The sequence below is a fragment of the Lithobates pipiens genome, unplaced genomic scaffold, assembly GCF_037356315.1.
Source record: "Lithobates pipiens isolate NorthernLeopardFrog02 unplaced genomic scaffold, aLitPip1_a1.2 Scaffold_8, whole genome shotgun sequence".
NCBI classification, from domain to species: Eukaryota; Metazoa; Chordata; class Amphibia; order Anura; family Ranidae; genus Lithobates; species Lithobates pipiens.
In genome coordinates this window covers 556,973,573-556,990,681 of record NW_027507903.1, presented here as the reverse complement: position 1 = coordinate 556,990,681, position 17,109 = coordinate 556,973,573, and the positions used below count along the sequence as shown (strand labels likewise).

The 17,109-nt window shown below is 43.7% G+C and overlaps 1 protein-coding gene and 1 pseudogene across 1 annotated transcript in view; both read left to right on the top strand.

The window, feature by feature from the left end:
* LOC143960938 (G protein-coupled receptor kinase 5-like) overlaps positions 1–17,109 on the top strand; it is a 108,364-nt gene that overhangs the window by 56,601 nt on the left and 34,654 nt on the right. Inside the window, exons 3-4 of the mRNA XM_077469974.1 lie at positions 3,225–3,337; positions 6,196–6,273. Coding sequence (XP_077326100.1) covers positions 3,225–3,337; positions 6,196–6,273 — 191 coding nt within the window. The remainder of the gene's footprint in view (positions 1–3,224; positions 3,338–6,195; positions 6,274–17,109) is intronic.
* Positions 14,692–14,808, top strand: LOC143965387 (5S ribosomal RNA; annotated as a pseudogene).

Here is a 17,109-nt window from a genome sequence, read left to right as displayed (position 1 = left end):
GGTTGGCTTTCTGATAAGTGAGTGGCTTACGTTACCAATCGACCCCAGCTCATGCGTCACTTCTGTTTCTCGGGCCATGTAAACATGATTTTTTTTATTTATTTTTTGCTTTAAAGGGCAAAGGAGAGATTTGGGATCTTTTAGACCCCAGATCTCTCCATAAAGAGGACCTGTCCTGCTGTATTATCGCAAGGGGGATGTTGACAATTTTTAATGCGTGCACAATTTTAAAGCATGACATGTTTGGTATCTATTTACTCGGTGTAACATCTTTCATATTATACAAAAAATAGCTTTTTTTTTTTTTTTTTAAATTCATGTGCATTTGTTCCCAAAAATAGCTTTTGAAAAAACACTGCCCAAAAATCGCGTGGCATAAAAGACGACAATCGCCATTTCGTTCTCTAGGGTCTCTGCTAAAATAAAAAAATTATATTGTTTGGGGGTTCTAAGTCATTTTCTAGTAAAAAATACTTATTTATACCTGTAAACAACAAATGTCAGAAAAAGGCTAGGTCCTTGGAAGTAAGGAGGTGAGGTGACGTATTGCCTCCTCACCGCTAGTCACATGCACTCCAAAAATCAGTTTGCTGCGGATCACTAGTCAGAGGGGTGACAGTATAGGTATGAACAAGTCCTAGGAGAGGTCTCGCTTATAAGCAGAGAGGATGGTATTTGCTATCCAGAGGTCTCTACACTCATGCTGGAATACTCTGATCTCCTGGGAGCTTATGGACTTTTCGTTTCCTGGGAATGTTTCAGCAGCACTTTGTGGAATATCTTCTCCCCTCATCTCCTCCCGGGCTCGGATCTTATGAAACATTCTCGGTTCTTGTTGTGCTTCGTGTTTCTTGACATCCTGGCATATTGCCCAGGCTCTATTGGTAGACGACTTTTTACTAAATATGCTCAAAATTTGAAACCCTTATATATTTATAATTCTATATTTAGTCTGGCGTGTTCTACTTGGCTGACTGATATTGTCAGTTTATTGGAGAAATTTCTCACTATTTCATGTTTTCTCGGCTTTCCTTTTTTGGTAATTAATTTATTTTTAATTTTTTTTTCTGTATGCCCAGATGGCCATTTGGGTCATTGGATTCTACCAATCACTGCATGCAGCTCCAGGCCATCTGGTTGTCTTGAAGTGCCCAGTATTTAAGTGGTTAAAGCTTAAGTATAAACGTTTAAGCAAAAGTGACGATAGTTGCACTCGCTAACCACTTTATTAGGTATACCTGTTCAATTGCTTGGTAGCACAAATTGCTAATTGGCCAGTCACATGGCAGCAACACAATGCATTTAGGCATCTAGACTTGGTGAAGATGACTCAAAGTTCAAACCGAGCATCAGAATGGGGAAGAAAGTGGATAGAATTAAATTTAAACAGCCTGGTTGTTCTAAGTATTTAAAAAAAATATGCTGATCTACTGGGATTTTCACACACAGCCATCTCTAGGTTTTACAGAGAATGGTCCAAAAAAAGAGAAAATATCCAGTGAGTGCCAGCTTGTAGGAAAATACCTTGTTGATGTCAGAGGAGAATGGGCAGACTGGTTTGAGATGATGGGCAACATTAACGCGAATAACCACTCATTATAACCAAGGTATGCAGAATACTATCTCTGAATGATCAACACATCGAACCTTGAAGCACATGGGCTACAGCAGCAGAAGACCACACCACAACCGGGCTACAATTCACACAGGCTCACCAAAATTTGACAATAGAAGATTGGGAAAACATTGCCTGGTCCGAGTCTCGATTTTCAGATGGTCGGGTCAGAGTTTGGTGTAAACATGAAAGCATGGATCCATCCTGCCTTGTGTCAAAAGTTCAGGCTGGTGGTATAATGGTGTGGGGGATATTTTTTGGGCACGCTTTTAGCCTCCTAGTACCATTCAAGCATCGTTTAAACGCAACGGCGTATTGTTGCTGACCATGCCCATCCCTTTATGACTGCAGTGTACCCGTCTTCTGATGGCTCCTTCCAGCAGGATAATGCACCATGTCACAAAGCTCAGATCATCTCACCACTGGTTTCTTGAACATGACAAGGAGGTCACTGTACTCCAATGGCCTCCACAGTCACCAGATCTCATCCAATAGAGATCCTTTGGGATGTGGAGGAACGGTATAGTCACATCCTGGATGTGTAGCTGACAAATTTTTAGCAACTGCGTGACGCTGTCATGTCAATATGGACCAAAATCTGAGGAAAGTTTCCAACACCTTGTTGAATCTGTGCCATGAAGAATTAAGGCAGTTCTGAATGAAAAAAGGGGTCCAACCCGGTACTAGCAAGGTGCACCTAATAATAAAGTGTCCTGTGAGTGTATATTGAATTGGAAGTGTCCCTTGTGCTGGTGGCTGCTCTGTTTGGGGAAGGGCTCATTGGGGGCTTCCATTAGACTGATCCTTTTAGGGTCTTTAGATTTGCATCAAGTCTGCTTTGAGATGTTGGGTGGGAGTTGGAGCTGCAGGGAGTCTGTAGAAATGGTTTCTCATCTAATTCAGAGCAGGATGCACATGGTAAATCCAAGTTATCAAATGGGAGTCTTTTTTTTAAAGTGCTCCTAATTGCTTGGGCATGCAATGCTCTCTTGTAGGGATGGGGAGAGAGTCCTAAGCCCTGTGATTGCTAATTGTATATCAGGCAATTTTTTTTTTTTTTTTAATAAAAACAAACGGCGAGGGGTTTTATGTTAATCAGGGATCTCCAAGCTTTCTAAACAAAGGACCAGTTAACTGTATGTCAGGCTTTAGGGGGCCAGATTGTGGCCACTGGGAGTAGAATATGCCCCAGCATCAGCGGGCGTAAACCGTACCCCCATCATTTGGTTTTTGTGCGAGGAATAGCATACCATTGTTGGGGTCAGTGTGGACGAAATGGTGCCCTATCATTGGTGTCAGTGGGAGGAATTTTGCCCCATCATTGGTAGGAATAATACCCCACTGTTGGTGTCAATGGGAGGAATGGTGCCCTCAAGGCCGAATAAAGGCAAGCAAAGGGCCACATCCAACCTCTGGACTGCAGTTTGTTATAAATGATCTAGAAGACTGGTAAACCTGATCAACTTCACTTTTGCTATACTGTAGTTTTCATGCATTGGCTCACGGTCATTCTTTTGTCGTATTGGTTCCGTATGAATGAATATAATGATTGGCATTTCTGCTAAAGAATATTCCTGCTGTTCTCATTGAGCTTCCTTTTTCTTTGCAGAAAGGGACTACACCAGCCTCTGTGAGAAGCAGCCAATCGGGCGACTTCTCTTCCGTCAATTCTGTGAAACAAGGGAACACCTCCTCAAATGCATCCAATTTCTTGATTCAGCGGTAAGGAGATCCATCCAAATTATCATGTGAAAGTTGGAATTTAAAGGGTAACCCCACTTTCATGGGGGGGGGGGGGGTGGCAAATAAAAAATGTAGCGCATACATCTGCGACTCAAGTCATGTTGTAACTGTTATTAAAAATGACCTTTCCTTTTAATGTGCAATGCTGTAATTTGTAAAATGCAGTGCAATATGGCTACTTGGAGGCTTTCTGTACAGATTAGAGCGCGCCCCCTGAAATTGTCATTTCCTGCTTATGTGATTGGCTCACTGATTTTCCTTGAAGTCTAAATTGCAAGTCAGGTTTTTGGCATCCCCTGCAACAAAAAAAATTATTTTTGGTGAAATACTCCCAATGGGCAAAATCGTCATGTCTAAAGGAGTGCAGATCCGGCAACTTTCCTCAGTCCTGCAGGTGTAGCAGCTGATTGATGATTATAAAACCACTCCCATACAGATTTACTTTGTACATGGACACAAACAGCTATTTTTCCAGAGTAACAAAAGGTAAGAATCTGCAACAACGTTTGTTAAAATCCCTGCAATTTACATAGATACCCCAGAGGGGAATGTTTTTATTTATTTTTCTCAACAAGTGGTTACTATTTAAAGCCCAAAGTTTAGTCTGTAGGTCTACAGCGAAGATGAGGAGGAATTGTAGTGTGGAAGTTGTGCCCCCCCCCCCCCCCCCCCCCAAAAAAAAAGCAGACAGTGCAAAGAACTAGTAATCAGTATTGCCTCTGGTCTCCCTGCAACCAATCTTTTCTCCATTGCTGACGTATCATGCCTTGTTCTGCACTGTCTGTGCAAATACGGCCATCTTGGTAGAGGCAGGGCTTTGCATTTGATGAGCTTGAGCGTGTTTGGACTAGGATCTGAACCCACGTTTCCAAGCCCGCCTGGAAGCTGTCACTTGTATGGACCAATCTTCTGCGGCCGGGGCATTCCCCACCCTACCGCTGCCCCTTGTATTCTTGCAGTTATGGGTCGGGGAACGTGGATTTGGAATAAGTTTCACCCAGTTTACAATGCGTCCTTAGCCTCTTGCTGTCTGCGTAGTGCATGTGTGGGGTGGCAAAGAGGGTAGGCTTCAATGCTCACATGCTACACGTATGCATTTATGGACCACATAGCTTTCTGTGCAGAAAGGGTGCTCACTGCCCACTGTGCTGTCAAAAACTGCTCTTGATCTTTACTAATTGGGAACTGGTGGGACTGACTCCCGATCATGCAACCACAGTGCAAACAAATGGCTCCTGCCCCCCACCTATTACTGGCCTTTGCAGTAAGGCGCACATGGAAAGGCGATGTATGTCAAGCAAAACCAAAGAAAATTCCCAGCTCAACTTACCAACCAGTCTGCAACCAACCAAATTATCCTAACAGTATGCATTAAAAACAAAGGTTTTGTTTGCACACATTTGTAAATACAGGCGTAAGCTGCAGAGCGTCTTCATGGCACCCCATTATTTTATATGCAGTCTTAACTCTAAATTCTGAGAGCCTCCACACACAATGGAAACGCATGCATTATAATGCAAGATAAAATGGGCCAAAGGCTAACTCTGCGGTTGGGGGGGAAAATAAATAAACAAATCAAGGTATGAACACAGCTACTAGCACCCCAAAAGCTAATACAAACTCAAACAGATATTGCATACAAAATAGTTGCACAGCTAGTGATGTCCCAAAATTTCAGTCCATAGATGAAAGGGACACAAACAGCCGTGCTTTGTATAGATGAGCTGTAGGTGAGGAAAAGTGACACTCCTTCAGATTATATGCATCCAGCTCCACATCCACGTGAGGGCAATTTATAGCCTGGTTACCAGCTCTCTGTGACCACTAGAATAATGCTTTGACCAACCTTAAAGGGGTTGTAAAGGTTCGTGTTTTTTCACCTTGATGCATCCTATGCATTAAGGTGAAAAAACATCCGACAATACCGCCCCCCGTTTTACTTACCTGAGCCAGTTCACCTGCTGCGCTCGTCCCTGGTGTCCTCTTCGCTGCTATAGCTGCTGGCCGTATATCACAGAAACACGCCCACTAGAACTAACCACCATGCGAGAGGGCTCGCATGAATGGGGTTCTTGCGGGGAGTAGCTGAGACGGCTGCCGAGGGACCCCAGAAGACCAGGTTTGGGGCCACTCTGTGCAAAGCTAGCTGCACAGTGGAGGTAAGTATAACATGTTTGTTATTTAAAAAAAAAAAAGTCTTCACAACCCCTTTAATGTCTGGAAACTCCGCTTTGGGCAGGTGAGCCTGGAGTCCCTTAAAGGCACAGGGGCACACTGGACACCCAGCATATAGGACAATGGAAGTGAAGGTGCCCAGTACATCCCTTACCAGGATTCTAAAAGTACACACTAATGGCCACTGCCCCAACCTATAACTGGTCTTTGCAGCAAGAAGCACCTGGAAGGGCAACACATGTCAAACAAATTCCCAACTCTTACCAACCAGTCTGCAACCAACCAAATCTAACAGTATACATTAAAAGGGATTTCGTTTTCACACCTTTGCAAATACATGCATAAGCTGCAAATCCTCATCACGGCACCCCAGTATTTTCTGCGGCCCTAACTCTAAATACTGGTAAGGGGACACACTGGACACCACCCCTGCCTTTGTGCTATGTGGTGCATTTCCCCTGTGCGTTTAACCACTTTTGGGCTGCCGTATGCCGATATACATCCTAACTTTGAAGAGGGATATCATATTTTTTTTTTTACGGCAGCAGCTAGTTACCTTTGGGGTATCCTCTTCTTCCCCCCCCCCCCCGGCAACCACCAGTTTGACTTTCTGAGCTTGTGACATCAATGTATTAATTTTCTGACTTTTGTTCCCATTACAGGAAAACTACGAAGTGTCCGCAAATGAGAAGAGGAAAGAGACGGGAGAGGCGATAATTAAAAGGTTTTTTAACTCCAAGGTGAGAACTCGACATCCTTGTTGGTGAAAAATGTGAAAGATTTTTATATTGACTGCACTTGTATTTTTAGCTCATTATCCTCCGGCTAGGCACCTTTCTCTGCTGGTGAACATTCTTCTGATTGTGAAATGTTTGTTTGGATCTGTCATGAGAATACACACTAATCTAATCTTAGCCTGACCTGTGCCATACTACTGGTTTCCCAGCTAAAGACCTGATTGCTACCCTGATATAGAGCGCCCCAGGGAAATGCACACAGCATGGATTCTTTGACAGCTTATCGTTGGTGCATGACATTCTTACTCCTAAGGCTTAATGTACACGGGATGTTTTTACAACCTCTCCTGAACGATTTAACGTGACAGATAGTAACTCACGTTTAAAACGTCAGTTTTGCCGTGTTTACATGCCGCGTTTGCGCTTAGACATGTTTTGAAGAAATGGGTATAGGTAGAGTAAATACACTGTTGTCAAAAGTATTGGGACACCTGACTTTAATGGCATCCCAGCCTTAGTTTGCAGAGCTCACATTTTGAGTTGGCCCCTTTGCAGCTATAACAGCTTCAACTTTTCCGAGAAGACTGTCCACAAGGTTTAGGAGTGTGTCTATGGGAATGTGTGACCATTTTTCCAGAAGTGCATTTGTGAGATCAGGCACTGATGTGGATGCGAAGGCCTGGCTCGCAGTCTCCGCTCCAATTCATCCCAAAGGTGTTCTATCGGGTTGAGGTCAGGACTCTGTGCAGGCCAGTCAAGTTCTTCCACCCCAAACTCGCTCATCCATGTCTTTATGGACCTTGCTTTGTGCACTGGTGCACAGTCATGTTGAAACAGGAAGGGACCATCCCCAAAACTGTTTCCACAAAGTTTGAAGCATGAAATTGTCCAAAATGTCTTGGTATGCTGATGCATTAAGAGTTCCCTTCACTGGAACTAAGGGGCCAAGCCCAACCCCTGAAAAACAACCCAACACCTTAATACCCCCCCCCCCCCCGGCTCCACCAAATGATTTGGGCCAGTGCACAAAGCAAGGTTCATATAGACATGGATGAGTGAGTTTGGAGGAACTTGACTGGCTTGCAGAGTCCTGACCTCAACCCGATAAAACACCTTTGGGATGAATTTGAGAGCAGAGACTGTGAGCCAGGCTTTCTCGTCCAACATCTGTGGACAGCCCTCCCAGGAGAGTTTAAGCTGTTATAGCTTCAGAGGGTGGGCCAACTCAATATTGAACTCTACGGAGTAAGATTGGGATGACATTAAAGTTCATGTGTGTGTAAAGGCAGGCGTGCCAATACTTTTAAAAATAAAGTGCTTTTCCTAACTGTGCACCATTTAGGGGATATTTATTTGTGAAGCCTCCAGGGATGTCACCGGTGCATGCACTATTAAGGCGCAGCATACCTGTGCCGTTCCTTCGGAGCCCTGTGCCGTGTCTCGCTCACACAGGAGTAACGTCATCGCGGCTCGTCCAATCAGAAAACCAGAACCTGGAAGGAAGACCAGGAGAAGATGTCAGCGTTGATAGCGCACCGCTGGAGGGCTTTGTTTTAAGGAAAGTTTCACACGATGCGCTCGTATGCAATGTATACTAGTACATTATAAGGTTGCCCTGCAGGTTTAAAAAAAAAAAGTCTGTTTACTACCACTTTAAGGAAATATACAAAAAAAAAAACCTGAAAGGTCCACTTTGAACCTCCAACCATGGTCTACTATTTATGGGGCATTTTGGTATTACAGGATATCTGCTGCACGCTCCAAAGATAATCTGTCATCGCTCACTCGTCTGCGGCTTCCAGCGAGTCACACGCTCGTATCTTTTGTACAGTTTCCTCACCTCTTGTTTGGACTGTTACGCTAGAATGCCAGCTTTTACGAACACGACACTCTCTCGGTTTTGTTGCATGGGTTTTACGGTACCATTGTTTATACCTGTTATCTTGTGTATTTCTATGTACCTCCATTATTTACTCTTGTTTGTAATGCTTGTATGGTGCCACAAATGATGATGGCTTTATATAAAGTCTAAAAGATAAATTGCATAAAATGGTGAAGCATCATCTCTTAAAGCTGAACATGGGTTCTAGTTGTCATTTACAAGTGTCTGGATATATTCTTCCTTGTGTGGTTTTTATTCTGGGTACTCCATTTTCCTCCAACATTCCAAAAGTAATCCTAGTAGGTTAATTGGCTCCTGTCTAAAATTCAACCTCATATAAAATATTGAGTGTGCCCAGATGCTTTACCTGGCACCGAGCTGTCAGTAGCCGATCCATTAAGTCATGTAATATGGGAAGTGGGGTCTCCATGGATCAGACTTGTCTTTCTGGCACTTTCCACAGATGCTCAATTGGATTGAGATCTTGAGAATTTGGAGACCAAGTTCCTCAAACCATTCTTGAGCCAATTGTAGCGCTGCCCCCGGAGGAGCCACTTAAATATTTGGTTCCGTACTCTGCCTCTCAACCCCAAAAACAGTCCCAACCCCTCTGGCACATGTAATATGGAGTAGTAGTGCAAAGCCTAGTAGTAGAGAAGAAACACAACTGTGGTAAACCAAAAGGTATGTTTTACTGAGAAGACAAAAGCATCCAAATGTGATCAATGTGAACTGTTATAGGAACGCAATCAATAACCGAATGGTAATTGTATATCAAATATTGAACATTTTTATCAATCAGAACAATCTCCTCTGTGCTCAACCAAGCACATCTAATGCCTGTGTGAACAGGCTACAGGAGAGCAGAGGAATGGCTCCCATCAGTGTCAGACCCATCTCTACTGCTCCTTCACACATAAAGGCAGAACAGTAAATAAACAAGTACAACTCTTTGCAAAGAAAACTGTAATGTAATTCAATCTGCTCTTTCAGAGCGTTCTTGGTGTTTTTTAAAGCTCTATGAGCTTCAGTAAAAGACTAATCCCTAAAGTGGGGACGGAGGTAAGGTAGTCCTGTGTCGCTGTTTGGCAATCCGGTGGTTCTTCAGCTAGCTCTTTGATGTTTATTTGCAGGCAATGAGACTTTGAATGATAAAACAAAGTAGCTGAATTAATCAGTTGTGAATAACCGCAAACAATCTTCCTGTTTAAATAAACTTAGAACTGACTTCACAGTGATCACTGACTTAATGATATTGCTTTCTGTCGCACTACAAGCAACAGCATACCATGGACAGTAAAGATGTCTGTATATAGTGTCTATGAAGGTTCAGGTTAGATCCTTGCAGCTAAAGAGCACAATGGTACAAGAGACAATGGTGTCTATATACAGTGTCTATAGGACTGGGGCCATTGCCCAATTGGAACAGGCGATGATGATCTCTCAGGAATGTGGCTCAAGGGATGACATCCGGTCTCCGCCACACCGGCCTTGGCTTTCATGAATCTGAAGCCTTTGGATGGATGGGATAAGAGCGGCATTCAGACTGCCGCCGAACAGTCGAAGGGAGCTGTCCGCAGGGGTCCCTCCAGATATTCTCTGGATAAATCTCCACTAGCAGGCTGCGACTCAGCTGCAGCTATCACTTTACAGATTCCCTGCATGCAGATCCACACTGGTCCCAAGGGAGCACGCCAGGCCTCAATTCATCCCTCTTATAGTCTCTCCAAGCAGTCTTTTTTTTTTTTGCCAGATGGCTGGTAGATGTAGTTTCCCAGCAGTTCAATAGAACTTGTCACTTGAGCCATGGGACTACAATTTCCCTGTATGCTTTGCTGCCTGATTTTAATCACTGTTAGCAGAATGTGATGACAGCCTTTACTGCCACTAGAGGAAAACCATCTCACTGTAGCAATGTTGGTGTCTTCTGATTGGAATATGTATATATTCAGCTCCCTGCTACACAATTTTGCAGTGTGGCAAGGAGTATTATTCTGCTAACAGGACACTGCCTTTAGGGAATACCATTTCAGTGAAGAGGTGTACTTGGTCGGCAACAATGTTTAGGTAGGTGGTATGTGTAAAGCCTTATACACACGGTCGGACTTTGTACAAACTTTTCCGTGGACTTTTGTACAAAGGGCGTGGTCCACAAGTTTGTATTGCATACACACGGTGGGACTTTTTGACAACAAACACGAACGTAATGACGTCACAACGTACTGACGCCGCTTCAAAAGAGGACGTTCAATGACTCCAGCGCCACCTTTGGTGAACTTCTGTATTGTAGTCTGATCTTTTGCATTGGTTCTGAGCATGCGTGTTTGTACCTTGTACAAAAGTCCGATGCTTTTGCGTACACACGGTCGGACTTTGCTCCATCGGACTTTTGTTGCCAGAAAGTTTGTCCGTTCGCACAGCCAACAAAAGTCAGATGAAAACAGAAAAAGTTTGTCCGATGGAGCGTACACACAGTCGGATGTTGCTCCAAAACAGCTAATTTGCATGTTTGTTGTCAAAAAGTCAGACCGTGTGTATGGGCCTTAATGCAAAATCCACGTGAAGGGCGGGACCCAATGTTTCCCAGCAGAACATGGCCAAACGCCACCAGTTTGCCTGCTTTCCATTCTGGTACTATCTCTTCCCCAGGTAAGCAACACACAGCCATCTACATGATGGAAAAGAAAACATGAATCAGACCAGGCCACCTTCTTCCTTGGAGCTGTGGTCCATTTCTGATGTGGACACCCTGACCGGTCTGCGGCTACTCAGCCCCATGCGCAACAAATTGTGACGGCCGTTTTTCCTGTTTTCAATGTATCTTCAGAAACCATATTTATTTGCTGCCTAATATAGCCCAGGGACTTTCAGATGCCATTGTAACACGTTAATGGGCAAAAAGTTATGGAGGATAGGTTTATATTGAACACAGATGTCCAATTCCAGAATCCGTGTTCCAGAAAAATACAGCCTTTTTACTAAGAAACGGAGTGGGCGTAAACTCCATAATCAGGCTTACCTATAGGTACATGAAATCTCTTCTGAACGTGTACCGTTTAGGAGATATTTACTTGTGAAGCCGCTGGTGATGTCACCGATGCATGTGCTGTGAAGAACGTCATACCGTGCTGTTTCTTCAGAGCCCTGTGACTTCATCACAGCTTGTCCAATAAAAGGACCAGAGCCCACCGGCATGGAAGGAAGACCAGGTGTAGATGGAAGCCCTGTGAGCGGTGATGGCATGATGCTGGAGGGCTTCATTTTAACCACTTCCAGCCCAAGGCCATGATAGGACGTCCTTGACTTTTAGTGGGAATATCTGATGCCTGCAGCTACAGCTATCCTCCTTTCTTTAATCGTACATCATGGGACACAGAGCCATAGTAATTACTATGAGTTATAGGCCACCTTCAGGTGATGGACACTGGCAAACCCCAAATAGGAAGTTGCCTTTTTCGCCAGTGTCTAAGGTGTTGGTCACGAGTGAAGATGTTCTGTGCTGAGCTCCACCGGAGAAATCCTTGCTGGGGCTAGCTATGCAGCCTGAGCCATTCAGTGTCTTTTAGGCCGAATTGAATGGTACCAAGGCCTTGTGCCTGAAGAAACAAGGTTTTGCCTGTAAACGCTTCTCTTTTTATAGAGCTGGACCCCAGGATCCAGTACTTTTGGTATTAAGGCCATAAAGTTTTACTGGCGGAGGTGCTATTACAGATCCAGGATTGTGGGTTTCCCCCGTGGATCCCCGGCTCCTGAAGGTTTAACGGAACCCACCTTGAAGGGTGAAGACTGGGCCTGTTGCTTTTTACCACAAAAAATCCTGCGTTGGTAAAAGGTAGGTGGAGTTCTCTAAGAAATTTTTTGATTTTTCTTATGAAATGTCTCCTTTAGTTAGTAAATATTGTCATGCCTAACTGTCACTCTTGGGGGCTGTATGGAGCACATACCTTCTCATGCTTCCTCAAGAGATCACGCTGTGTTTGGAGCAACAGGCTTCTTTTTCTCTCCAGCCAGGAGAAGACCTCTGGGAAGGGTCTTCTCTTCACCAGACACCCCCAACTGAGCTGTATTCTCCCCCTTTTCACAAGGAAGAGTGTCAGGAGAAAAACAGAAACGGGGAAAAAAAACGTAAAGATTGCAGTAGGGGACCCATGGACCCTACCATTGTGGCCAGACCTTCTTTCACAAAGTCCGGAGTTCCATCCTACTTTTTTTTTTGTTTTTTTAAGCACCATTATTACTGCTGCAGACTGGTAGAGGGGCATGAAAGAGGTTTGGTGACACAAGCATTCCTTTTGACACATTTTACTATTGCATCAGGCTGAGCATTAATAGCAGCGGCAGGGCTGGGCTATTGCTCATGCAATGGATGCGATTTCTTCTAGTAGTACCTCTGCTTTGTACATCGGGCTAAGGTCAGAAGGGGGAGGGTCCAAAAAAGGAGCCAAAAGGGTCTCCCTCAAGCCCTACTCTACAAATGGCATCCTTCCCTGAGAGAGGGTGGCTGGTCAGATTGAGATTGGGGCCATGAAATGTTTGCAACTGTTTTCAACACTGCAGCCCCTGTTTATTTTGCTAAAGATTTTTTACCTCAGCCATGGTAGGTTTAAAAAATAGCGACCTTAATCGCATCCCAGTGTGGTCCAGATGTGACAGGTTCTCTTCCATTTACCCAGGACCCTCAAACTGAGGAACTAGAGGCAGAAGACTAATTTTCCTCAGGGGATCATGGTGAGGCTGATGACTCATCTTGTGAGGTGTCTTGCAGCTTTCACAATCTGTAAGATTGATGGTACAATTACTTGCTGAATGATCTGATCCGCCTTTATGTACCCTTAACTGAGTGTTTGGGTTCGCTAAAGCCTCCTCAAGCTGTGCATGCCTTTTCCTGTCCATTCATTGTTGGAAAAGCATTTTTGTATCTGGAGGATCACCCAGATAAACATTATTATTTTCCTTTCTAAAAAGTTTTCACACTTTATCCTATGGTAGAGAAAATTCACTAAGTAGAGTATACGTGCAATTAACGCTACTATATCCTTTGTGAATAAGTCTGACTTGTCCGACAGACAATACTCAAATACCTAGGGATCCAACGGATAAAAGGTTAGAATTCCTATTTAAAGAAAAAAGTGTGACAGTAATTGGTTAACTTTGAGAGACCAATTTAAACAGGTGTTCAAGGTTATCCTGCTCAGAAGGCCCAGGAAGCAGCTTTGTTTGCAATAGTTGCTATGACCGATTCTATCCTTTTATGCCTTGCGCCCTTCGCTATGCGTCGTGCAAGGAGCTGGCTAGTCTTCCTTTTTGCGGTGAAACGGCTATCTAGGGATATTTTGGATAATATAGCCAAAGAATTTCTAGTGAAAAAGTACCCCTTTTGCCATTTAAATGAATGAGTAAATGTATTTTCACTTCAAAGCTCCTTCTGTGCCAGGGGCATCAGCCTCCAGGCAGTCACGCCGGCTTCCGCCATCAGATTCAAAAGGTAATCCTCAGGTTTAACCCCAGGAACAAAAGAGGCCTTGAGGGAGGAAGCCTACAAGATACTGAGCCTCCTTATGAGGAGGTGCCCCTGCTTGCTCAATAGGGACAGTTCTTCTGCAGTTCTCAGGGATCTGGCAGGAGGAGTGTCAAGACAAATGGGGGACTTACTCAATAACTCCAAGGTACAAACTGGAGTTCCAAGAGTTTCCATCTCCTCGTTTTCTCAGATCAACCGTTCCTAAGGATCCAGAGAAAAAAGTCTTTCTCTCAAGCATTGGACCATCTTTTGGCAAAAAAATGTTCATGGTGGCCCCCATGTAAGAGCAGAGGTTGGGGTTTGGTTAAATCCAAATGGATATTCTGGATCTCAAAAATCTAAATTCAATTCCTGAATATAACCACTTATTTTTTGCATGAAGTCAGTCAAATCGGTTATCTCCCTCCTACTAGAACTTCTGGAGTCAATCGACGTCAAAGATGCATATGTCCATATGCCCATTTCCTCGCTCACTAGTAATATCTACTTTTCAAATTATAAAATCTTAGTTTCCAGTGTGTAGCTCTGCTTCCGATCTAACTACTGCACCTCGAGTACAAAGGTTCTGGCTCCTCTTCTAGCCAGATTGAGAGCCCAAGGTATGATTTATGGTTTACCTAGTCGATCTGTTCTTGATGGACCAGTCGGTAGCCTGCTTAGACCAAAGTATGGTCAGCACATTATAACTACCTGGAATATCTAGGTCGGAATCTCAATCTAGGAGAAATCTTCTTTAAAACCATGAATAAGCCTAATACTTGGGTCTGATAATAGGTACACCCAGAAAAGGGTATTCGTACCCCAGGCAAAGGATCAGTGCCATAAAGGAACCGATTTAGGTGGTCGAAGCAAGATGAATTTCTCCTATTCAAATTTGCATGAGGTTGTTGGGAAAGATGGTGACTTCATTCGAGGCCATTTCTTATGCTCAGTTTCATCAAGACTGCTTAAAAACAGTATCCCATCAGCTTGAAACAAAAGGCTTCAAGCTCTAAATCCCAATGTGTTTGACTCCAAAGCCTACGGGCACATCATCCTGATAGCGCCTGATCTCGTCTGATCTTAGAGGCTAAGCAGGGTTGGGCCTGGTTAGTACCCGGATGAGACCACCTAGAAATACCAGGTGCTGTAGGCTGGGTGAACCGAAGCCTCAGTTTAAGGTTAATAGCCAGGGGAAAATCCTTCAGTTACCTGGCAAATAGTAACAACATATGCCAACCTTTTTTGTTTAGGTTGGGGAACAGTCCTGAAAGAGGCAACTGTCCAAGAGAAATGGCCTTGCCCATTAAAATTTTAGAAATTCAGGCAGAGCACTTGGTCCTGAGGGCCTGAATGTTCAGTTTATTGTCCTGCCAGGATTCAATCCGTCAATGCCACAGCAATGGCCTATATTAATCACCAAGGGGGCACAAGAAGTTGTGAGGCCCAGAGAATCATATCCTATGTTGGGCAGAAACAATGTACTCCTGTCCCTGGTAGCTAAGCTAATGTACACGTAAGTCCTGCCCACATATGTAAACGCTGTTCAAGCCACACATGAAGTAACGCCACGTGCGTTGGAGTGCAAGCAACAATTCCATCACTAGACCTCTTCTGTAACTCTAAACTGGTAACCTGTAAACAATTTTTTAAAAAAGCGTCGCCTATGGAGATTTTTGAGTACCAAATTTGGGCGCCATTCCATGAGTGTTTGCAATTTTAAAGCGTGACCTGTTGGGTATCTATTTACTCGGCGTAAAACATCTTTACTTTATACAAAAATAAGGTTTTGTTAATTCATGAAACTGTTCCCCCCCCCCCCCCGCCCCCCCAAAAAAAGGCGTTTGAAAAATTGTTGCGAAATACAGTGCAAGATAAAAAAAGTTGCAACGACCACCATTTTATTCCCTAGGGTGTCTGCTAAAAAAAAAAAAAAGTTAGGGGGTTCTGAGTAATTTTCTAGCAAAAATTTTGATTTTTACATGTAGGAGAGGAGTACCAGAATAGGTCCGGTATGGAAGGTGGTTAAGGTAAGTTTCACATAATGTGCTAGCGCATTATACCTTTGCAGGTTTAAAAAAAGCGGTATAGTACCACTTTAATATCTTTGCCATGTACATAGATCACCCAGATGGGATTGTATTCTTCTCAACATAAGTAGTTACTCTTTTAGCCCACCCTAACTCTTTAGCTACAGCAAGGACAGCAGATTTCACTGTGCGGATTAAACAGATGCCAAATGGCAGACAGCTGACCGACGCCTACGTATGCCCATGTCTTTATTATCTGGCTTTCCCAAATCACATATCTGTGCCCTAGTTTTCCTCTGCCATATGGAGGGTTAGATTGGAGAGTTTAAACAAATTCGTCATCTGTCTATTTCGTGGAACTGTTCAGTCTTTGATATGAATGAATCTGCCTTAAATGGATTTTCACAAACAGTCTTCAGTGTTGCTGATTTTCATCCCGGAGACCCTTCAATTAGATTAATGTTAATCCATTTCCTACAGAGAGGTCACAGTTAAGCTGAACCCAGAGAGAGTTCTGTGACTGTAAAATATATTTGTGGATTGACGCTTTGATTTTCTTGTTTCATGTCTATAGGCAGAGTTTACCTTGCAGTCTTCTAATGCCTGGTGCACACGAGCCAAATATTAGCTGGTGTAATTTGGCCATGTGTACATCAGTCTGCTTGACAGAAGCCGGCTGAATGGGCATGCTGGAAAGCAAGCATGCAATTAGCCAATGGCTCTCAAAACACAATAGCTCATCGGGGAGATCGCTGTACTAACCTTGTATAGTTAGTACAGCGAGCTACTCTCAGGCTCCAAAGTTGTTGGTGTGTGTGTGTTTTTTTTTTTTTTTTATTTTTTTTTTATTTTTTTACATTTCAGCCTGCTGGATTGAACCAAAAAAAAATTGGACCCAGGCTTAAGTTATAGAATTGCTTTAAAAAGAAAATGATAGGGTGACATGGTTAGCCAACGTGCAACCTATGGCAGATTTTAACCATTTGTCTATTGGGCACTTTTTTACCCCCTTCCTGCCCAGGCCAATTTTTAGATTTCTGCACTGTCGCACTTTGGCAATTGCATGGTCATGCAGCACTGTACCTGATTACATTTTTATCTTTTTTTTTTTTTCCACACAATAGTGATCCCTGGGCGGGTGATCCCTGCACGGGTGATCCCTGGGGATCGGTGTACATGTCCCTTTTAGAGAAACCGGTTATCGGTGCTCTTCTCTCCTCATGCTGTCAGTATGAGGAAAGGATTGCTGATAATCGGCTTCTGTTTACATCCAAACACAGCTGATCACGTGGTAAAAAAAAAATGCTGATTGACTCTCTACCTCAATCTGTGATCAGCAATATCCTCTGGACACTGATCACATGGCGCACCGCCCATGGCCTGCAGCAGCGAGATCACGGTTAAACCTCTTTTCTTATTTTAATGAG